The sequence below is a fragment of the Idiotropiscis lumnitzeri genome, chromosome 2 (assembly GCF_059441095.1).
Source record: "Idiotropiscis lumnitzeri isolate Australia: NSW breed Sydney's pygmy pipehorse chromosome 2, RoL_Ilum_1.0, whole genome shotgun sequence".
In the NCBI taxonomy this organism is placed as follows: domain Eukaryota; kingdom Metazoa; phylum Chordata; class Actinopteri; order Syngnathiformes; family Syngnathidae; genus Idiotropiscis; species Idiotropiscis lumnitzeri.
In genome coordinates this window covers 6435668-6460458 of record NC_142392.1, presented here as the reverse complement: position 1 = coordinate 6460458, position 24791 = coordinate 6435668, and the positions used below count along the sequence as shown (strand labels likewise).

Here is a 24791-nt window from a genome sequence, read left to right as displayed (position 1 = left end):
CCGAGCTGAACGATTAATCGAATTCAAATCGATATTACAATTTAAAAAAAAAAAAAAAATAATAATTAAAGCCAGACGTGTTCTTTTGTCCACCAGTGAGCGGCTCACGATGCAGTTTATGGTACATTAAACCCCGAGCGTTCGTCCATGTCGTTCTTTTTCAACCTGCCACAGTCACAGTTTGCCGTCGACTTAATGACTTTGGCGAGCATTTGCCTTTTCCTCAAGCGCTACAGCCATGAGGTCATCATTTCTCCGTTAAACTGTTGTGACAGCTGTTGAATGGACTTGCCATTACATTAGACAGTCACGTTCCCCCCACAGCGCGGCTGCCGAATAATTTCGCCCATCTCGCCGCTGACATTTCATCAAACGCACCACACCACCGGGTCCACGTCTCCTTTTTTTGTCCACTCCGCCAAATACTTCATGGTGCGATTTGCGTTTCATTGGCCATTCTGTTTTGGTGAAAATCATCACATGACCGCGCATAACTGCGAAGCAGATTTGTCGTGTTGTGACTTTGAGTGGGAAAATGTGAATTTAATTTCAAAGCTTGAAATCTTTTCTTTATAATCCATACTTGAGAGTTGAGTGTGTTTGTATACTCAAGGTTCCACTCAGCAAAGATTTGACGACTTAAGGCGCTATGAATCGCCGATTATGCCTTCTGATGAAAGGCAAAGTGGGGTCGGCGGTCACGGCGAGCCGTTAAGAGATTTACCGAAATCACCTAGGAAGGTCGAGCCGCCATCACTTCTTTGTCTGGTTGCGCTCGTCGGACCTTTAAATGTGCTTGCGAGTGAACAGATGAATCGATGACAATCCATCCTGTTAACCACTAGTCTATAACCTTAGAGACCAGTGCAATCGATAGCCGAGAAATCAATCGGCGTAAAGGCGAGCTTTTGTGTCCATTGTGGCTGTTAAACGAAGGAGCATGTCGCTAATTAACCGCAGGGCCAAGAAAATAGGTGGCGCTCAAATAAAAAATGTTAACAAGCTTTAATTGAAGAATAATGCTGATATCGCAACAATGGCTTTGGATTTAGCCACTCTGAGCTGAAGTTATACGAAACGACCATACTAATGACCGATCATGGCACAGCATCAGAAAACATTTTCAGTCGACGCATTAAAAAATTGCCACCTCCCCCTGACATGGCTAAAAACGGGGGGATTTTGTTGCTTAACGCTTTCATATTCCCAATGCAATATTAATCGGAATGTCATGTTTAGACGACTGAAGGCACATAGAACATTTTATTAGGTATATAATAATATAATATTATTATATTATTATAATATAATAATATAATATTACATAATAATAATATATTATAATATAATATAATAATTATAATAATAATGATAATAATAATAATAATAATATTATTATAATATAATATTATAATATTATATAAAAATAATAATAATAATAATAATAATAATAATAATAATAATATAATGATAATTTTTGGGGGGCGTTGACTTCTCCCTTTAATGTGTACTAGCTTATTGCTAACAATAACGGCAATAGATGGTCCAACAAATAATATTGGTTCTATCCCTTCAAGCAAAACAGATCATATTAAAACATATTCTTCATCCTCTGCGAAGAACGACTAATATAGTATGTACGGTGCTCCGAAGCACTATTTAAAAAAAAAAAAAAACTTTTCGGGCGTACCTGGAACAGATTAATGACATTCCTATTAATTTCAATCGCGAGAGATTATTTGAAATACTCACAATTCAAGGCACTTCTATATTGTGATTTATTTATTTATTTTTTAATTTCTTTCATAATATGTAAATGGCATGTGTGCACACTGCAAGTGTTTTAATGAGTGAAAAGATCTTTGCAAAGAGGCAACCACAGCCAACACAAAGCCCGGGGGCTCATAATGAATTACAAAAGCTGCAATTAATAGCTAATTAAACATATCAATCACGCCGGTCAGGTCCAACTAATAATGATTAATGAGCAAAATCTTCCAAAATGAGCCAAAGCACACTTCTATCGAATGCGAGCGCTTGTTAAGACACTTGAAAGGCGATACCGGCCGGCGTGCAAATTAATGAATTGAAATTTCATCGGTGATTGGACGCGATGCATTGGCTCAGACAGTCGCGCGTTAATTCGATATTCATGAGAATATAAAGTAAATCATTTCTGATCTTGCCTCCATCCAGGGCTGTCCAAACATATATATCCTAATTGCGAGACTTTGATGGAATATTTATACACGATAAATGAAAAAAAAAAAAAAAAACGTTCCTATAATGGCGTGGCAGCTTTGGAACGCGTCGTTTCGAAATATGATAAGTCACATCAGGAGAATCTCATTGCCGCTCATTAGAAATGGCACAATATCGAAACATGTAGGAGCCAATCATTATTCATTCAAATAGAGGTCACCCACTCTAGGTGTCGTCTTCTCTTCTGTTTTTTTTGTTTTTTTTTGTTCTAGATTATAAATTGCTTCTCTCAGTCCCGTCGTGCTCGGCCCCCCTCGTCTTCCTGCAGCGTTTGAGAAAGTCTACTGAATTTAAATAGGATAAATGATAAATCTGATTAGGTGAATATTCTCTGTGATCTGCCGGGCAATATGGGCAGAAAGGTGATGAATTGGAAATGATGAGAAGATTTCTCTCATTTTTATCCCCCCCCCCACACCCCATCCCCCTCCCCTCGCTGGCGTCACCCGGGCCTCCCATCAGGAGTTCCGTTGAATAATTTACCAGCACGACAATAATGGGAAGTACTTCATTAGACCAAAAAGCTCTCGCGGTGTCGGCGATGTCTCTTAATTGAGAGTCCTTAGATGAATCTCGATAGGGACCATTACGATCTCAACAGTCGGGAGATTTATTATCGCAACCTTTAATTTTAAATCGCCACAGAGGTTGCGACGCTGCCGGGAAAGTGGCCGCTAACTTGCTGTTAATGGCGACTCAAGGTGGACTGAAGTGCATTTCCTTCCGCCGTGAGATATATATGACCCCAAAAAAAAATTATATATTTTTTTTGGAAGTTCTCTACCTGGAGATCCGATTCATTTAGGTTTTATGTAAACTCAACTATCATAGACGATTTAATGAATTTCACCACGTTGAGTCGCATGCAATTGCCAAGGACAGGGATGTTTTCATAATTGAATCCCAACCACAAATTTTTTATTATTTTTTTTTTTTGCGCACGTCATCGGATGTGAAATCAAAAATAATCCCAATGTCACAATAATCGAGACTTGTTGAAAGTTTGTTCTTTGGGGTCGAGACACCGTTCTTCTTTGCGAGCTCGCTGACTCAGCAATTAGTTTGCCAAGTCAAATTGTTGCCGTCGTCAAAAAAAAAAAAGATTTTGTGTTACCGCTATATCGCAATGTTTCCGTTAAACATATATATGACTTATGTTTACATATTTTCAATGTGTTTATTCAGTAAAGTGTTTTAAATTTCAATATGATTACAGAGCATTTGAATGGTATTTTAAGGCTCAAACTGTGACATAAAATCAATATTAACTCATTGACTGCCATTGACGGCTAAAGACGTCAAAGATCCATTTAAAAAAAAAAAAATTATACTTGCAAAATTAAGTTGACAAATTTAATTCCCCTTTATATTGAGTGCTGCAAAAATCCAAATAAAAAGCTCAACGTTCTCCCTCACGCCTCGCTGGACGTCACGCCAGAACTGAATTTCATGACCTCAAAGGTATGTGACCCATATATGAGCGATTCGTACTTTCCAGGGAAAGTTGACCCCACCTTTTGACTGCTGATAGTTAAACTCGAGCCCAGTTGGTGGGATAATTTTTTATTTTTTTTTTAAACCTTGGTATCCCACAGCCGAAGGAAGTTACCCCGCAGAGCTCCGTCCGCTCTATCCCACGATACAAACCACCGAATAAATGCATTCCCCCGGGGTCTCTCCGATAATTCCTAAATTCTATTCCCTCATGCCAAGCAACACATCTTAAAGCAAGCGACACATAAGCCGCGCCCATTCCAATTTTTTTTCCCCCCAATCTCACCATTACCCCGACAGCAGCCGCGCGCACGGCCTCGGTATCTCCCGCCCGGTAGAGAATATCGCAGTGACCGACGCGTTTTGTGGCCACAAACGCCCTCTATTTCTCCATCGCTCACTTTTGGCGGCTGAGCGTGTGTCGGGATGTTATCGCGCCCCAGGCAATCAGAGATACAGTCATATGTCACAAATAGGTGTCAACTCTTATTACAGCGGGGAGGGAGGTGGGGGGGGGGGGGGGGGGGGGTCGAAACCGAGAGAAAACTCACTTATCAGGAAGGACACATCCCTTCTTCCCGGCCTCCGTGCCTTCGCTGGATATTAACTTGTTTCCTTTCACAGGCCTGCCGTATTTTAGCAGGAACACAAATGTAATGCCTCTCCGATCCACTCTCACCTTGTTGACTTCATTCACCCGGAAACCGAGTATTGTTTCGTCGATATTGTTTGGAGGCTTGGGAAGTGAGGCAGCAGGCTTGAAGACACACCGGCCGTACGTTTTCACGGACTCATTGATTCCGATTAAAATCGGAGTAAAAATGCTTCATGTAATATTCGAACCCGATTCTGGTCAAGGTTTTGTTCCGAACGAGAGGTGCGCGGAATACGATCGGCACGAATGAAAACCGAAATTTCCGAACAAACCGTCTTCACTGCGCATTTCTCTGACGTCAGAAGCAATGCGAGCGAACTGAAAAGTCGGAACTGAAAAGGGTCGTCTGAAGCTCCGTTAGAAATCGTTAACTCGACCGAAGGGCGCAAACGGGAAAAATATGCAAAACGTTTCACGTCGAAATTGACTGAACGATGTCGCTACGGATTCTTCTTCTACGATCATTTCCAGTAGATTTTGCGCAAGTGTGGTCGGAATAATCTGAATATTTTTAGTGACCATAAAAACCGCGCATCTGACCATAACTTTAATCCGAACGAAAAAAAAAAATGTCCGTCAATGTGGCCAGTTTGGTAGCTTTTACTACTCAAATCTTTTTTTTAACTCATTTACTGCCATTGACGGCTAAAGACGTCAAAGATCTATAATATTTTTTTTTTTTAACTTGGCTAGTAGTTTTTTTTCAAATACCGCATTTCATTTCATTCGGATTTTGAGTCCCTCGCATAATTTGCTGGCACCGTTTCTACGTAGGGGTGACAAAACGCACCCACCCAGTTTTATTTTTAATCCAAAGCTCGGGACCGTCTGTACCGGTAATCGAACATTCAAATCATTTTTACGCCACCAGTAATAGCCAACACTGTGAAATTACAAGACGTTCTCTCTATGCTTAATGGTTTTGCCAATCTGGCTTTTTACCATGTCTTTTATACGAATTTGTGTTTACAACCGTGGATTGACATGTTTTTTGGCGGTTCGCATTTTCTTCAACGAGAAAATGAGTCACTCAAGAGGCGCATCCGTTCACATTCTGACGTGATGGTTCACGCACGCATTTGCCCACCAGAGCTGAGCAAAAAGCAAGCTCGCGCGTCATTCGTCATACATGATTTACGCTACGTTGCGCCTGCTAATCCATAACGCTGCTCTTCCAGCCCCCCGAGGTCGCACTTATGCACCATCGCAATCGCTGCTTTTCAAAGACATTCAGCGATGTCGTTAGAACCGTTGCATACGGCGCGTCGGTGTAACAAGTGCCTTTTAACGGCCTTGCGACGCTTAAATGCCTCTCGGGGGCACGAGTGCTCATGTCAGTACATAAATTGCAGAGTATTTGCATGTTTGGCTTGGGTGTTGCAAAGATCGTTTGCATTCATTGGCACGGAAAGTGTTAAATGCTCGCCAAGTTTAAAAAAAAAAAAAAAAAACATTTTTTTTAAATTCCTTTTCTGAAGAGAGCCAAAATACACAAAAATCTAAATATTTTCCGGTATATAAGGCTCACCTTAAAAAGCCAAAATAAAATAAAATAAATAAAATGAACAAAATAAATAAAATTTATATATATATATATATATATAAAGTTTTTTATTCTGACAACAACTTTGCTAATTAAAACAGAACAAACCCACGAGAAATAAAAAATAATTAAATAATAATTTAATTTATTTTGCACATTTTCTGAACTATAGAGCGCCCCTACTGGTGAAAGAAAAATCCACAGAAAAAGCCGCGCCGTCTTATAAGCTGCATGGTTCAAAATTGATGAAAAAAGTCGCGACTTATAGTCCTGGAAAATCTGGTAAATTGTTTGTGCATGGGAAATGAACCGCGCGCAAGGTTTATGTGAACGAAAACTCTTGTGTATTTTCATCCCTCGTTAAATCTTTTTTTTTTTTTTGTTTACCCAATATTGGACCAGGAAATTTCTGTTTGTTCACCATTTCCCGCACAATTTACTCTCCCGATCGTCACCATTATCACAAACCATCTCCCTGTTTCTATTTCTTTTCTCTGTGATTTTTATCTTGAGCTTCATCTTTGATCACGGGACCCCCCCCGTCCCGTCCCCCCCTTTCCACCCAAGTCGGTGAGCTTTGACTGGCGAGATGGGCACAAAAAAAAAATCTGGCAGCCAGGAGGAGTCAGCCATCAATCTTGCTTGCTGTCATTGCCTTATTTGCCCTCTCCTGCTCCCCTTCACTATCATTTCCTCTGTCTGTGCTCTATCTCGCTCTGTCCGTCCGTCTCACCCCCCCCCCCCCCCTTTCTAATCCCGAGACTTCAGTCAAGGTTGGACATGTGACGGCTGTCCGGCTAGACCAATATAACCCTCGTCTCGGCCGGCGCTTTATTACTCCTCCGTCTCGATAGCATCTTCACGAAGTCCCTCAGTGGGCGTCTTTCCGAAACAAAAAAAAGTGCCTTGAAGAGACGCACCCTTAGCGGAAAGCCAAAAGCGGAAATCCTCAGCGGATGGTTTCGTTCCCAAAAAAAAAAAAAAAAAAAAAAACGGGGGCGATCCAAGCGTCGCTTTCATGCTTGGCACTGGGAAATGTCCCTTAAGCCTTTTTTTAGGCGAGACTTTTCAACGCAAATATGCTGTTGGTTCAACTCTAAGCCGGGTAATTAAGCTTAAAAAAAAAAAAAAATGCCGAGATCCATAAAGATAAAACTGCAGATTAGATATAAACCTTGTTAAACACCGATTGGTCTCCGGGAAAGGAAGCGGGTGTGGGGATCACCGACGGGCTTTAACCTCCCCTGTCAGCCTAAATTAATGAGGTCATTAACGGCTCAGGTGGAATTAGACGGCGAGGCCACTTAAGGATGTAACGTTGCGGAGACGGGACGCAGAGGTCAAGTCGGACGTCCGTCGTTCGGCGGGAATTCAATTTAGAGCGCGTCGGGTTGACGCGCGGTGAAATGCGGCCGCCATGACTTTGCCCGTCGACAAGGATTCGCCCGGAAAAATCATAGCGGTTTGTTTCCCATTACAGGTCTGTGCTGATAAGCGATCGGGCGAACATAAGGAGAATTGAAGAGGCTCTTTTGGGCAGTTTGATGTGATTACATTACATAGCCTGCTGCAGTCGTAAAATCAGCCGATTTAAAGCAAACATAAAACGCTCCCGCGGGGATCATTTTCGCATGATGGATTTTTTAGTGCCTTCTCCTTCGGGCCGCTGGGGCTTCCATTTGTTGTTGTTTTTTTTTTTTAGTGTTTTCAATTTCCCAACTTTCTTTACTTGGGAAATACAATCACAAATATTGATTGATTGTCCGTTGAGGAGATAAAGGCGGCAGCTGTAGTCGTAAAAAAAAGTGGTGCCGGAAGATTAAAAACAATGTGAGATTAGCGCCAATGCTACGTGCGACGGTCATAGTTGGAGCAGGCGCCTTCGGTAAAAGATTTCAAAACTTTCGCCGGCCAGGCGTCTTAACCCGTCATTTCATTTCAAACGTCCGCCGTAACCTCTGTCGTAAAGATAATGAACGCAATCAAATGCCAAATGAAATGGTTTTGGAACGACTCGGCCGGACGTCGCGTTCCTAACGACGCAGGCCGCTTCTTTTGAACCCGTCGTTACCCGAATCGGAAAACACCGCAGAGGCGGCCCGCGGCCATTTCGTCAGGCAAACAAGTTAAATCCTTATTCCGTTCGCCGTGATCATTTTCCGTCCATTGGGCCGAGGTAATTAGCTCATCCCTCTTGCCGCCTCATAGGTGGACGCGTTTATATCGCCGCGGCGAAATGAGTGATTATCGTGGCGGACGCGGCCCGTGGCTGTGGGTGTTCCTATCAGCGACACCCACCGCCGGCGCGTTCATGCATTAGTTCATGAATGCGCTCTCCGAGATTCATCTCGGTAATAGATATACGGCAGGATTGCATTATTGGAACGCGCCCTTTGAGATTCAAGATGCAGTCGGGGGAACAAATGGTTGAAAGCAGAAGTTAACACAAACCGCAGAGTTTCATGTCGATTTATTATTCATGATTTATTGCGAGTGATTTTAATTGAACGTTTGTTATTAAATTGGAGCAAATGTATTTGCGCAGTGTAACAGCGCTCGGTTTTCAAATTTAAGCTAACCCCGTTACTGCTTAACTCAGTTTTTCACAATTATTTTGATACGCCCCTCTAGCAATCAGAAAACAATTCTCGCCCCCACCCACCACCACCCACTCTCCGCCGCAATAATTTTTTCACATTTTTTGTTGTTAATACTCGAGAGCGCCACTGCCAACTACTGGAGTGGATGTGTAATTACACTTTATTGTACGGCGGGGGGAAAAAGCATGTTCCCCAGGGTCTCATGCGCCCCCACTATTTGAGAATCGCTGTCTGAACTGAACAAGCCTTTATGGTTGCGATTTACCCCGATGTTATCATGAAACTCATCCACTGCCATTGACGTGTATAGACGTCCAAAAAAAAAGTGCATTCATTTCACATGTGTTGGTAGTGAATGAGTTCAAAATGAAATCAGAGCTTCCTGTCGCTTTGTCCTCCCCAGCGCGTCCTCTGATGTCAGTCAACAGCGCGGCTCCAGCAGGTTTGACTCCCCGGCACGACAGCGCGCTCTCCGTCGGACCGGCCCGTTTCGCTCCCTTCCCGGGGTTATCCACATATGCCAGAACGCAATCTGACATTTCCGCGCCGGTCCGCAGGCGTAATCTCTGCCACCGTCCCACCTCCACACTTTCACCTTGAGTGTTTACGCTCCACTCTTGAACTTAGTTTGCCCAAAACAGTATGTCTAAATGTCACACGGAGTTGTTAAAATAGAGCGCCGACTTTGCCTCTCTGCCGACACCGACTCTGCCTCTCTGCCGACACCGACTCGTCCTCTGAAGCCGTCTGGATGCGGCCGCAGTCCTCCTCATCTTTTCCCTTTTTTTTTCAGGCTCAGTGAACTGAGGGAAAATGACATTTAATTACAGGAGAGCAGTCACGCAGTTTGGCTAATTACAATCCCGGGAGTTCAGTCATCATATCTAATTAACTTTCACTTTCATGAAAGCTTAATGCAGCTCCATAGGATGGCGCTACGTGTGCCCGAACTTCACCACGATTAACGAATGTCTGAGAATTCATTTCTGCTTTTGCTTCTTCTCATTTACAAGCCGTGGACGTTTAACGACTGTTTTGAGGGTGTTTATTACATTATTATTACATTATTATTACCATTTTATTTATTTATTTTTTACGCAAGTACTAAAGAGACTATAAAAGCTATTCATAATTGATCGAACCCTGAATTGTGCCGAAATAGGACCGAATATAATCAATCACTCGGATGCTCGTAGCCGTATCGATCGCAGAAAACGGCGCAAAAAGCACGTCTGATTCACATTTATTATGACACTCTCAGAGGACGATCAATTCATTATTACGCCTGCCCTTGACCACATTGTTAGTGTGCTTACTGGGGCATAATCCTTGGGAGTGCATGCGAGTGCTTGTTGCCGTCATTTTTCATCCGCGCACTGCACTTGACAACACACTGCATCTTTCAAGTATCTTGAGAAACATTTTGCTGAGTGCATTTTATTTTTTTCACCTGTTAAGTCACCACGTCTGCTCTTAGGGCGTATTGCGACATGTTGATTGAATGACTTTGCGTATACCGTCCTGGCCTTGTCGATGGCCGTGCGACTCCTCTCGTGGTGGTCGTAGAGTGCTAATTGGTGGCTTCTAATGATGTAGCACCTCCAAACTTGAAACCACGGATGGAGCTGATGTCACAAATTGTAGCGTACGCGCATATCTTGGCCAGAATTAGTGATGATGTTGAGAACTTCAGACGAACGTGGGACCGCTTTGTCCAATTTAATACCGAGACGACATGGAGATGAATGTTACTTGCTTGTTTCGGACTTTGGTGACCAGTTGATGTTGACCGTCATGTGTGGGGACATTTGGTATAGGCCTTTTTGGTGTCTTGTTGTAGGGGAAGTCTGTTTTTTTAATTAGTCTTTATTTAATTATTTATTTATTGTTTGTTTTGTGTTTTTTTTTTTACATTTTTTTTTATTTTTGGTGTTATTATTTTGTATGATTGGAAAATTTAATAAAAACTTTAATCATTAAAAAAAAAATTGTAAAGAAAAACCCTTAATAAAATATATAAAAAAATATATATACATATATATATAAATATATAAAAAAAAATATATATAATATATATATATCTATATATATATAAATATATATAAATATTTAAATATATATATATATCTATATATATATAAATATATATATATATATATATATATATTATATATATATATATTATATATATTATATATATATATTATATATATATATATATATATATATATATATATATGATTAAAACAATCTCCTTATTTATGAAGTTCGTTGGTGGTCCTGGCCCCGCGCCTGATTCCACACAGCCATGATTCAGCTGCCTGCTTGAACACCCTCTCACGTGGCAGTGACATGAAAAATATGAGCGTCCCGCTGCAATGTTGCAAACATCAGCAAAGGCCACTTGGAGGATGAACGCCTGGCGTCCTTTGGCGCGTCGCCATCCATCCTCGTGAGGGCTGTGCTTTTTGTCGCATGTGCTATGCACGGCTAAAGGTGGCGGACGCTAACACCAGAGGGTGTTAAATCACATGGCATTTCCAGGGTCACGTCCGGCTTGTCTTATCAATCTATTGACCCGGCACCTGCGCTGCCGGTGGTTGCGCGGGTCCACGTTCCGTCATGGATGAATACTAAAAGGGATGCAGATCGCTTCGGCTTGGGCCGTCTCAGCCGACGTTGATCCCCCTGCGGACGTCCGAGGTGCTGACAGATGGACCGTCACCTCTGAATGAGAGGCGATTGGGGCACGTCCCGTCACATCTTGCTCATTCACCGCACTCCGCTGTGTTTGGCTCCGAGTGGGTCTCCCTTTACCTTCCCGTTGCTTCCCCCTTTTCCCACTCTCTCTTTCTCTCGTGCTCCCCCCCGCTGCCTCGAGTTGGAGGGTCTCCCGCAACACTCAAAAGGTTACCGCTAGAATCCCTGCACCTGCCATCTGTCATTTTGGGTGTCAGCCCTGACAGTAACTTGTCGATCTTTACTCTGGTTATTAACACATTTTTTTTTTAGCTGTTCAATCATATGAAAACTGGAAATGATAAAAGTCCCGTACAATAGCGTATACAGAGACTATATTGCACCGAGTCGTCTCGATGCAATCGGCAGAGATGACCAGCCCAAGCCCGAATAGATGATCCCCGATATATTTTTTTTAATATCATGGAGGCTGCGGCGATTCTTTTTCTCTGACCTTAACTGTCAGTGTAGGACTTTCCGCATCAAACTCAGCCGGTCTGGCGACAACAAGCACGCTCCACTAAAAGTCTCTTAAATCGCCCCTTGTCCCGATTCTTATCCCCCCCAGCAGATCCCTTTGACCGCGTCTAACGTGCCTCGTGTGGGTTTTTCAGTGTTGCAAGGAGGAATATCTCCGTCTCTCATCTGAAACTTGAAATGAATTTCCTTCAGAGGGCTTTTCACAACTTGCTTGGATTATTGGATTAGCTGCCACTCTAAATTTGGACAACAGTCCAAAAGCCGTCGAACACATCAAGTGTGTGGTGAAAGAAATCTCCGGATTTATTTATTTTTTTTCAAATCACCTGTTGAGCAGTTTTAACTTTGCCGTTTCTCACATCTCCCCAAATCCCGCTTATCAACCGGCGGCGCCGGGGATGGTATCGAGACGAGCTATGCAAATGACCAGGAAAGCGAGCGAGGCCAGATCTAATCTTTCGGTTTATTCTAATTAAAAGTGATTTACTTTCCGCACCATCCCTTGCGAGGGTGAGGTGCTTAAATGTCCGATGGCAACCGCTAACTCAATTAAGTTAGCCGAAAGATGCACTTGGATAAAGTTTGCGCCGCGTCAAACTGCTTAGCATGCAATACGAAGCGGACGTGGCGATGCAACTCGCATGGCAGAGTAGTCAAACGTCAAGGTGACGGAGGCTTTTTGCTTACTTCTCGCGAAAGTGTCGTCAGGGAAGTTATCGAAAGTCGTTGATATCACGTATTGATTGATTCGTGAAGATCTCAGCCCCCCCCCCCCTCCCTCATTGATATCGGCGCCGTTTCCCGCTGTCACCCGGCACCCCTCATCAGCAACACCACTTAGCGAATAAAGGTCAGGCAATCAGGCATCTGGAAGGACAGCTAATTTGTCATCCCTCCACAAACGTGTCAGAGTCCGATCTTGTCCGCCCGGGCTTGATACCGCAACAAGCCGTAAAGGTTAAGAGATTCAAAGAACACACATACACGCACCCCCTTCCCCGCTTGCCCTGTTTCCATCTCGACAAGCATCGGGTGGCAGAGCAGAAAATTCAATTTTGGATTTGAGACGGCGAGAGTTATGGGGGTTTCTCGGATCTAACTCGGAGGAGGGTGGGGGGGGGGCGGTGGTGTTTAAGCATGTCGTCGGCAAGCCTCGCTCCGTTGAACCCGCTAAAATGGAGGTGTCGCCGCCTCGTACGTGTCGTCGTCAACCAGCCGTTGACCCGCCGAGCCCCGTCCCCGTCTTTAACGTCGACCTATAGAATGTGAAATGAGCTTTGGCACCTTTTGATGGTTGCGCGCCTCAGCACCCCTTAGGCCGCACTGTCGCCCCCGCCCCCACACACACACACACCATTGACGAGAATACATCATGCAAATAATTCAGACGAGAAACAAACACAAGCAGCGCTTCCCACCCCAAAGGGAAAAAGCTGCCATCTCTAATGAGCAGAGTGAAATTTGAATATTTATACCCGTTTTTTTTTTTTTTTTTTTTTTCCTCGCGATCTTGAGATTCCTTCCTCTTGACACGTTTCTTTGACACACTTGTGCCTTATGTTTGAAGTAGTACACACGTAACATGATTGAGGGGGGCATAGGGACCAAACCCTGACGCGAAGAGCTGGAAATGTGTGGCTAATTGACGGCCACCCACATCGGTTTGGAACTACCGTCGGAGGCCACAAGATGGCGACAAATTACACACACAAAACACATATATACATTTTATTAACGTATTTATTTATACATCACCAGACTAATTAAAGCCCATCTCCTCAGTTCCACGTAGATGTCACCAGATGGCGCCAAAGCAGTATTTTTATGTTAAATGCGACGTTAGCCTGAGCACAAAAACTGTGAATTTTGGAGGTTTTCCAACCGAAAACTGTGAATCGGTAAAATTATGCGTATGCTAAACTATTTGGAGATTTGCTGTAGAATAAATAAAAAATAAATTTGATTGACAGTATGAAGAGAAAATCTTACAGATTCTTTGTGACGTATAATTCAAGGACGGTTCGTTTATAAGCTGTCAATAAGTTTCCCGTCTCACAAAATGAACGCATCAGTAGTCATTGTGGCATTTCCCTCGAACGTACATTTTTCCAATAAAAAACGATTCAAAACGTCACGTGATCTATTTAAACGATTCAACCCTCTCGTGTCTTGTAAATCAAAATGGATTTTCCGATTCAAATATATATATATATTTTTTTTTTTATTACTTCACTCAACCATTTATATCCTTCTTCGATGCATTATTTGTAGTGAATAAGTCTTCAATTTTCCGACTAAATCAGCGAAGCTTTATCATTTTGCGGCACAGTGTTTGGGAATCCCTCCACAAGCGTGGCGCATTCTTTCCAAAGCATTCCAAACAAGAGAATCAACTCAATCGCTGAATGATGATGCAGCAGAGTCGCACGAGCCTGCTGGCGCTTGCTAAAACTCTAATGAGATTCCAGGTGGGCATTCGAAGGCAGGTGGCGTAATAAAAAGCCCATAAAATGCCGGGCGGCGGGAAGGGCGTCTGGGACGGGCGAAGACGGCGGCGATAACAAGGAACAGCACGAGACAAGAGGGGTGTTAGTCGCAGGTCAAGTTTCCGGGGGGGCTGGGGATTTAATGGACTTGTGTACAAAGGCGCTCGGAGGGTACAAAACAGATGTTAGCTTTGCAGCTGAGGTTGCTCTATTCTAATGCCAGACGTGGATTAGCCTAACGTGTTTACGTAAGACACTATCACGATTCCTAAAACGCTAAGTATGCGTTATTCTTGTGTTGACTTGCGGATTAATTCTCGAGTCATTTTCGAGTTTGAGTGAGTCTGATGAGGATTTGATTAAAACTCAAGTCATTAATGTGTGTGCTTATCCGGCCGCCAGTTATAGTAAATCTGCTCAGATGTTCAAACGCAAGCCAGTGTGTGGATTTAGTGACACGACGGCACTTTGACCAGTTTAAAACAATCACTTGAGGGGTTCAACTTTTTGTCCCTGATTGACCCTTGCTCAATGGCGGCGTAAAAACCACGCCGTTATTTTGTGAGTCTGTGTAAATGTGTTGCTTGTGGCTTAAATGGATGAGAATGGAGATATTTTGTAAAAACATTTTTGGCCCCCCAAGGGCTGCTGTACTTGCAGAGTTTGCTTTAACTCATTTAAATTTTCACGAGAGGAAACCCCTCAATTGCGGCGCTTTTCTAGATTTTGACTGATTTTGCGAGGCCAACAGAATATTGTGTTCTAAAAACAGAGCTATGATGCCAAAAAAAAAAAGAAAAAAGGCAAAGACGTATAAATACGTCTTTGGGAGCGGAGGACTATAAATATGAAGGCGAGTGGTAATTAAAACGTACATCAAAATGATCCCTTCTTGTCTTCAACCGTGTTTAACAATAAGATAACGACCCAAGGGAACATGCTTTAAAGTATACGTTTTAAAACATTTCCGCCAAAAGGTAATCATCATGTTAGTTTTAGCTATCGACGTCGGACGATTTTCTTCTATTTGTATCATGCATTTTTTTATCAGCCCTGACACTTCTCACCGGTTTTCTGTAATGTGAATGAGAAGCAAAAGCACTGGCTGTCAGTAGGCGGATGATCGCGATGATGATGATATTAAGAGCTCATGCCAGCTCTCTGCAAGCTCGGCTCTCGTCTGGGAGTTGAAAATTTAAAAATAAATAAATAAATAAATCCCCACGCAAAGTAGCCAGCGGGTCAGGTTGGATGGCAAATCTGTCAAGCCGTGTGCATTATTTGCTGAATTCCAATTGCCATTTGATGTATAGAATTTGTTGACGCCGTGATTCTTAAAGCCAAAAATGTGACCGTTAGGAAAAACGATTTCCCGCCAGATTTGTTTTTATTAAATTTATGAGCTAGAAGTAAGTTTTCCTAAAAATATTCAGAGCTGGGCACTTGACCCTTTTTTTGCGGGTCAGTCCCCCGCCCTCCCGTCGCGACCTCTGTACCGTTACTCGTAAAAAATTGACGACCTCTGACCCCGTTCGGGTTACGTGAAGTCACAACAAGGAAATACCGGCACGCTTGAATGCACACTGCTGTCTCTGGTCTCTTCAGTTTTTGTTATTTGCGAGTCGGCTCATCACACGCAAGAGGGCCGATTCATGAGCCAGACTAAAGTCAACCTCCGGACTTTGTTCATTGAATTTTGAAAATTTGGTGCCCAAAAACGGGCGTCCGGTCGGACCATTCAGCTCTGCAAATATTTTTCCATTTTTATTTCATTTTTTTAAATTAGTCTGGAGTCCCGGGGGTTAACGGGTCATGTATTTGTAGTCGGTCCGCCTCGGTACCATCATAAAGGCAGGAAACTATTCTTTAAACAATCACAGTGCAGCTCAGCCTCTGGCTACAGATGTCCCGGCTTGCGATATGCTTCGAGCACTGGGTCACGCCCATTTGAATATCAATGCAGGTCGAAAAGAAAACTCGAGTGGTTCCAGCACAACACCCTGCGGCACTCCCAAACTTGACACCATCTGACGATTGAGCTTGTTGCTTTGCCGAACCAATCACCACCTTAGAGAAGAATAAATTAGCGCGCAAAAAATATAAAACGCAGCAACCAACAGGGAAGAAGTTGCAATACTGCAGTGCGGGGGTTTCAGCAGGCAAAAGTGGTCGGAGGTGAAGCCCGTGATGGGAGCCATTTTTCATTAGGCCCATTCCTCATCGGCGAGGGAAGCGGCGGAGTGAAGGAAATGGCATTTCAATGTTTGTAACCTCTCACCCGACTCGCTCCCCTCTTGACAAGGGGTGGCGGCTCCTTCTCATCCCTCTCAGGCGGCCTCGTACATCACTCTCGCCTCTCGCCCACTTCTTTCATCCCTCGAGGCCTGTGAGAGTGCTCCTCGATCCGCTCCACAATGAGCACGTCCATCACCCCCCTCCCCCGTTTTACCTGGAAGATGTTTTGAAGCAATTGGCACGCGTGGAAGTTGCATCTTTGGCTGCAGATGAAATAAAATGACAAAAAAATACCCTAATGCTGATTCAGTCCAGCATCAAGCATGACCGAGATGGATGGAGACTTGGGGAATCCGCCACTTGGTGGCACTAGCGGCCAAAATCAACGGGGGCCGACTCCTCGCATGGAGCCTGTGTGCAGATCACGCCTCGAGAACACCACACAACCGTGGAATGGAATCAAAATGAATCATTTGCTGCATTAATTTAATTAGAGGATGAAAAATTCCAGCTTTGGAGCGGCTTTGGAAACGCTCGCCGGGGCCACACTGTCAAGTGCACCTGCACGACGATCACTAGCGCACTTTCATATTTGAACCAACAGTGCCATCTACAGGACTCAAAAATATGACAACTGGTTCATGAAGCAAATTTGAAAATTCATTTTCCCATCGCAAGGCTACAGACGTCAAAGTTCCATTTTTATTCACGCCGTTGGAAGTGAATGAGTTAAAAAAAAATACAGCAAAGGCAGCATAGTGGATTTCCGGTCACGTGCTAGCAATGTTAGCTTAGCATTAGCAAGTGCGCGCATGACAGCTGTTTTCATTAAAGCTAGCAGTGCTATTTTTGGAATTTATTTATATTTTTTAAGCCATTATCTATGGTAATCAGAACAGAGGTGGAAAAAAAAGGAAACCGTGTCTCATGAAGGCAACCGGAAGCAACTGTTATCTTCCCCCCCCAAGCGTAATTTTGAATAAGCTTTACAACTAGACCGTTTCCAGCATTTTTTTTCAATGATTTTTTGTATTTTTTTTTTAGGCTACCAAAAAAGTACGAGACAATTTTATAAGCTATTCAAAAAGTACATTGATGTCACGGACACTCGCCTCGGTTAAATCGAGGTTTCTTATTGGATTGTACAGGTGTACCTAATGTTGTGGTCATTATCCTTCACATCTCATAAAAGCCTCTTTTTGTGCCTGAGCTCTTTTTTTTTTTCTTCTTGCCCACCTCGGATTTCTTTTTGTTGGTGGAACAATTAGGAGCGAAAGCCATTTGGAGCTCAGAGGGGAAGCCACTTTGTGATTCAGGTCATGTCGCCGCCTAAATGTCATTGGCCCGAGTGCAGCGGGTTAATTAAAGGCAGCGCTCGCCACGGTGGCCTGTTTCAGCCCGATAGTTGGAGGGAAAAGCGATTGACCTGTCTTGAAATCTGATCGCACATTTATTCATATTAATTCCCAAACATATGCAAGTGTTTGCTACTAACGCACTCGCTGCACTGCTATCGGGGGATGGCGGGGCGGATTCTCACATTGTGGCGATATGCAAATTTTCTCTTAAGGTGCCACAAAGTCCGCAATTCAGTTGTATTTAACTTGAAACTATTGCATTTTGACAAATTTTAACCAACTGAAAACTTTCCATCCCATAGACGCATTTTCACGTTAAAGGTAGAGGTTGCCCTAACGACGTGTCCCGGCGCACTCTAGGTAATAATCAGCCCTCATTTGTCGCAATCGCGGGTAAATACTCCAGCGTGACTGAGTCGTCCTGTCAGCGGGATTCTAGCGGCGGCAGTGGCCCCCGATAATCTTTCACTAATTTTTATTAAGTGGAAAGGAAAAGGGCAAGTCGTGGCAGCAAAGCACGCGCGACATAAATCAACCACCAGGGGGTCTGTGGTTATTATTCACGCGACGCTACATGTGCGCCGTTGCTCGTTAAGGGAAACGGATGTGCTGCCATATTAAATGTGTCATAATTAGCAAACAGTGAAAGTAATATCATCATTCCTGGGAGATTTCTTTTGATTTCGTTTGCCGGGTAGGATTTTGAAGCGCACAAAGTGGAAGCCCGGGGCAAAGTTTCTCTTGTTGTGCTCGCCGTCTCACTGAAGAAACTCCCAGATAAGACAAATGGTTGAAATGACCTTTGGAAACATCACCATCTCTCAGCCGGACCCGAGAGAGGCAAGCGAAGGAGCTATTTCGATGGAGCGCTGGGTAAAAGTGGGTTCCCAAACCGTGCCGGATTTGTCTTTCTTCTCTGAACGCTTTCTGCTCCATTTACACGAGCGAAGTGCATTCGTCTCTGTCTTGGACTTGGAGTGAAGAACAAAAAAATGAAGTAAAAAAGTGCAGGTTGAATGTGCAGCAAGCCGCTAGCTACATTTGAATCGAGCCGCACTTCTCTCATCCCGGCTAAAGACATCAAAGATACGTTTTTTTTTTTTTTACTCTGCGACGATGTTAGCCAAAGTGGCTACAGAACGTCGGTAGCGTGGCTAATTCGTATTGGAAAGTCGCCAAACATGAAATGTTACCGGTTTGATGTGTTTTTTCTTCTTCTCATTTGTTGCAGTTTCAATTTTCCCGCCCATAAAAAAGCAGAAGGATGATTTTCCTGTCAGGTCATAATTTTTTTATTTTTTAAAAAAAAATATTTTATGACTGAAAACTCGCTTTCCAAAGCGTCCGTCCACATTTTATTTTGAGGAAAACTTAATAATGCGAGACATATCATTGTCAAAGTGTTCCTATTAGCGCAACGCTTCTTGTCGTAAAGATTTCACTCACGTTTGCAAACGCTTATTTCCGTCTAAACGACCACAACGGAGTGTCGCTTTTAAAAATCCAAATGCACGACGACTCGCAAATGAAATGCGTCGGCGCGCCGGTGTGTTCGAGGGAGTTCACCGAGCAGATGAAGTCCAGTCTGCGGCTGCATCACTCGCGTCCCAATTAGCCATGCGGGGCTTTGAATGTGTTTAACCTTAGCAAAGCTTAATCATGTCGTTAACAGGACGGGGGCGACTGCCTCTCTGGTGCCACCCTCCTGCTGAAAAAAACAAAACAAGACTCGCCTTTATATGTGCGGCGACGTCATCCTTCGTGACCTCTAAATCACGGAGAGCTTTGGTTACCTAAGGCATGCGTGTTTTATTTAGCCGCTCTAAATTAAAGTCTTATTATCGGCTGCATGTGTCACCACTGACCGTGCGTGCTCCGCAGTGATGACTTTTCGGCTCGGGTCCCACGCTCGACTTCTCCCCGCCTGCTCGTCAAGTGGCTGTAATTGCTCACCAAATGATGCCTTTTTTATTTCAAGACGTACGAGATTGAAAAGGGACATACGGAATCGGACAGGGATCTTGAAATAATCGCCCGCCATAATGTTGGTGCGCGACGGCGGCGTCCATTAGCTAAACGCGGTTGAATTCTATTTATTTGATTTTTTTTGTGGTAATCAACAGAAGCACTGTGGAAGATAAAGATAAGCCACGGGTATTATTTTCCCTTCAGACTTGAAGAGTGACAGGCCTATTATGCGCTGCGTGGGATTTATGCGATGATCATTTTTGATGGCCCGGACGTCCGTCGTCGCCCGTAATGTTTTCGATGGTAATGATGCTTCCACTCTGCCTTTGGACCACAACGCTGCCATCTTTCCTGCGGGAAAGTGATTGTTGACGGCTCCATTAAGAGGTGCAACGATATTTCCTCGGTGGTTACGTTTGGCTCGTCAGCCAAGCGCATTTATGTCTTTGGCTCTCGGTATAGGGATGGATTGAAGTTACTCGCGAGATGGGTGGTGGGCCGTATGAAATGACCTTGATACAACGTCCGGCACGTGAAGCGCCAACATAGGCGGCGACAAGGAATGAAACGGTGAAATGAAAAGCCGTCCGACGCATTCATCAGCGCTGTAAGGCCATCCGCGCCTGCCTTGTTGTGCATTGTAAGTACAGTATCTTGATGGATCAGCTTGCATTCATAATGACCTTTCCAAATGGGGACTTGCCACGAATTGCAAATGCTCGCGTGTGCTGTATTTTTCGGACAAAAAAGTAATCCTCCCCCCTCCCCTCCCAAAGACGTATTTTTACGTCTTAGTCTTTTTTTTTTGCTTGGCGTTCAATCGGGTATATACATATACGTTTTCAAAAACATAGTCCCCCCTCCCAAAGACGTATTTTTACGTCTTAGCCTTTTTTTTTTTTTTTTTTTTTTTTGGCGTCTTAGCTTCATGTTTTTATCGCATTAGAACACAATATTCTGTTGGCCTCGCAAAATCAGGAAAAATCCAGAAAAACGCTGGCATTGTGGGGTTTCTAGTGCAAATTTCTGGGATTAAACGAGTTAATTATCTCAAAAATCGACGAAGTAGAATGAAGTTTGACTTATTTTCTGTACTGATTTGTTTCCCTTCTTGTGCGGTAATGCGCCTTATAACCCGGCGTGCCTTATAAAAAATACAGTACTTTGTGGATTTTTTTTAAATTTAATTTTATTTTGTTTGATTTTTTTTATTTCATTTATTTATTTTTTTTCTTTTCCTTGGCCTTCGATCGGGTTTATTTTGCTCCTATGAAGTGTGGAATTTCCAGGGAAAAAAACCCATCATACACTTCCAGTCATTTATGACTATTCTATAATATTCAGCCAATCAGGGAAGTCTCTTGCACTCGTGTGCGCTTTTCCTGTCACTTGCAATACTCTTACGCAACAAACGCAAGACCCCCCCCCCCACCTCCAATCCTAAACATTTCTCTCTTTCATACTCGGCTGACAGCTGCCTTTAACAATAGATGGGATGGATGTGACCTGTGGGGTTTGTATCTTTTGACACATGTTTTCCACAGTGGGACTCTTGGCGGTAATTGCTTCCGAGGGGTCCCTAATCCGTTTTTTTTTTTTTTTTTTACACTGCGCATCCAAAGCGGGAAACGTGATTTATATTTGACACATGTCCTGTTTTCCATCTTCGGTCTTTGTGATGATGCTGTTTATTTGGGCTGGCTTGGACTCTTGGGGAGGGAAATTTTTGGGTTTTTTTTTTGTTTTTTTTTTTTGTTTTTTTTTTGTTTCCATCGCTCTGTGCCATGATTCAAGTCACCCAGTTCAAATGACAATTAATAATTCGAATCAGTTCGTCACACAAAGGCTGTCTCTAAACACTTAAACATCATAAACACTTGAATTTTAATCGCTTTTATTTTTCCTCTCACAATTGAATGAAAATGAAAACAATTTCTCGCCACCGCGCTAATATTTCTGAGAACAATTTTCTTTCATTTCAGGCAAAGAACCGCTGAAACAGAATACGAAACCCACTTACAGAAACATCAGTTACACTCTTGAATGCAAAACGGGTTCTCGCCGTCTCCCAGAATCTGTTCTTCAATCGGTCGCTGGTGCTAAAATTAGCATTGAGTTTTTTTTTCTTTTTTTTTTTTTTTTTTATCAGCGCTGTGAAGAATTTCCTCCCAAAACTTGTGCAGCGTGTGTGCAGGTCTTCAAAAGCCGGAGTCGTGTTGTTGCACAACACGAGACCATCCTGACTGCCTGTGTCGGGCTGTGAATACTAATACATGTTCCGTTGTTTGATGCTTCACAGAGGACACAGCAACACATATTGAGAGCAAAGATTTTTTTTTTCTCGTTTGCGGCTGACAGGTAGGCGCAAGGCCTTCCTCGTCAGCTGATTAATTATCACGTAATTAATAGTTGATGCACCTCCGTGTGAAGAAGGGCTGATAAGCTGCATGCGCTACATATGCTTCATCGATTTATTTATTTTTTGGCGTTGGCAAATCAATGTATACGTTTCGCTCAAGCCTCGGCGTGAATCGAAATTTCTTTTTCTCATCACATATCGACTTTGCATCGAAACGGGCACTGAGGATGAATAAGGATGTAATTCACACAGAAAAACATCCTCGTGAAAAAGTAAGATTATATCAGTATTTCAACTCAATCGCTACCAGACTTGGTACTTTTTTGACGTCTACACACGTCAATGGCAGTGAATGAGATAATTGGCAAAACTCCACCGATTATTTTTGAACCGACCTCATATCATCCGATGTAATTGGGCGGCCCTGAATTGTATAAAAATTAACGGTGTCAATTGATTCATTTGTTTAAAATTAATTCATCACAAAAAAATTCCATGATTCATTGAAGTAAATCCACCTGAGTTAATTGAGTTAAAATATTTAACTGAGTTAAAAAAAAAAATTGGATTTATCCCTTGAGTTAACGCTTTAATTTTAACAGCCCTAAAAAAAACACAATACAACGAAATCTATCCATATAAGCCACTGTAGTATCTGTGTCGAAAGTGTCGTCAGGCTCTTACGATGTGCGTCTGGAGGATTGTAGAACAAAATGGTGGACTCGGAACTGAGCAGTTTTGGTCCCGGTATTGCGCACGGGGTCACTGCATCGCAGTCACGCCACGGACGCTTCCAGAACAAAGCCGTTGTTAATGTTATTAATGACTGCGTGTGTCTGCACTCTCGGGTTGAAGCCTGGGGATTTTGCTTCACATGTGTGCGCGTTAGCATCGTCAATGAGTCGACATGCTAACACAACTCGTCTTCAATTTGAGCAGATTGTCCGCGTCCCGCCTTATTTAAAGCAACTTTCACAAATTCTGATATGGAACGCTCCAAACTATTTGCATATCTGATTCATTGCGACTTTAGCCGCTTGACAATCTAATCTAGAGCTTTGTTTGTCGCCTCGCTCTGCAAAGTTAGATTAATAAATGAGAATTCATCGGAAGCCATATCTGCGATTAAAGTGCATGGGGGGTGCGGGGGGTCTCAATCGAAAACCAAAAAGCATCTCCCTGACAATGCATGTTTTACAGCTCACTGACAGCCGCTGGAATTAAGTGATGCAAACACGCCAAATTGAATCAATTTGCCGCCTCTAAATGGATGTGATGCGCGGCGCCTGAATGCTCGAATGAAGCCGAGAGAATTTCTGCGTTTAATAATGTTGTTTTTGTTTGTGCCTTCCTTGTCCTCGCTCACTTGATGAAGCTTCCAGAAGATGGGGCGTGAAGAGGATATCAGATAACAAGGCGCACGGCGGCGGCGGCGGCGGCGGCGCATGCTCCGGGAACGAAGCGACGGGCCGTGGTGGAGCGCGACGAGGGCCGGGGGCGGAGGTGAGTGGAGCATATCAAAAGGATAAGAATTCATGTGGAAAAATGCATGATGCAAAATCATGCATGGAATTATCTACCACCCCCCTCACACACACAAAAAAAAAAAAATTGAAGAGAAGCAACATTCCCCGTTGATAAACGCTTGGAGATATTTCAAGTTTGCAGAGGTTGAGAAATTTTTGTAACAGAAATACGGATAGAAATAAATGATTGGTAAAAGTACTGATTCAACTCCGGTAAGTGAAAAAAAATGCTGCACAAAAAATAGTTTTTATGAATTTACAGCGGTTGCACTGAGAATAAGAATAATATAATTGCATTCCTTTTTTTTTTTAGTAATTTTTCAAAACCATGTGTTCCTATAGCCTTGAATTGAGTATCACAAATTGAAATTGTATCGATATGATTATTAGCAAAAATAGCAAATAAAAAAAAAAGCTGTTGACTTTATTTATTTATTTATTTTTATATTTTTTTTTACCCCAAGAATCCTACCCAAAGATTTTTGTGTTTTTAAAAAGAAAAACAAGTACATGATAGTACTTTTGATAAACAATGACCTTTTTCAGGGAGGATAAAGAATCTATGCCTGCTCGTATCGTCGTATGCGCCCGCCTGCGAGCACGGCTACCTGAAATAGTAGCGTAACTGCTACGTCGACGTATTGATCTGGAATCGTGCGGGCCGCCCGCAACATATAATGATCAACACGGAACGCAAAGCTTCCAACAGCGCCGACACATTGACAGACCCGTGATTAAATCAAGAGCGGCGGCCACGTTGTTGACGACAATGATGAGAACGCGACGGGCACTTATCAAGGTCGCCCGACGTTGCGGCCGCGCACTTTTCCAAGTTGATGTCCGCGGATGCTGATGGGCTGAATCAATCGGGGAAAAAAAAACAAAAAAAAAACGTCGCGCGAATAATTGCGTCCGAGCGTTATTCTTTGGCTGTCAGTCACGAGCGCGGCACGTTGGCCGTAATGCATCTGCATTGAGGCGCTCGCCGGCTCGCCGTCACGTGCTCTGCGCCGTAAGCCGTTAAATACATAAATGGGGTTTAAATGAACACACACCCCACTTGTCTTGCTCGCTTTGCCGAGTAAT

At 43.2% G+C, this 24791-nt stretch overlaps 1 protein-coding gene across 2 annotated transcripts in view; it reads left to right on the top strand.

Annotated features, from left to right (window-relative positions):
* Positions 1-24791, top strand: part of LOC148341477 (uncharacterized) — a 100321-nt gene that overhangs the window by 26963 nt on the left and 48567 nt on the right. For both annotated transcript variants that reach the window (XM_088289057.1, XM_088289059.1), the window contains exon 4: positions 23555-23682. In XM_088289057.1, coding sequence (XP_088145183.1) covers positions 23555-23682 — 128 coding nt within the window. The remainder of the gene's footprint in view (positions 1-23554; positions 23683-24791) is intronic.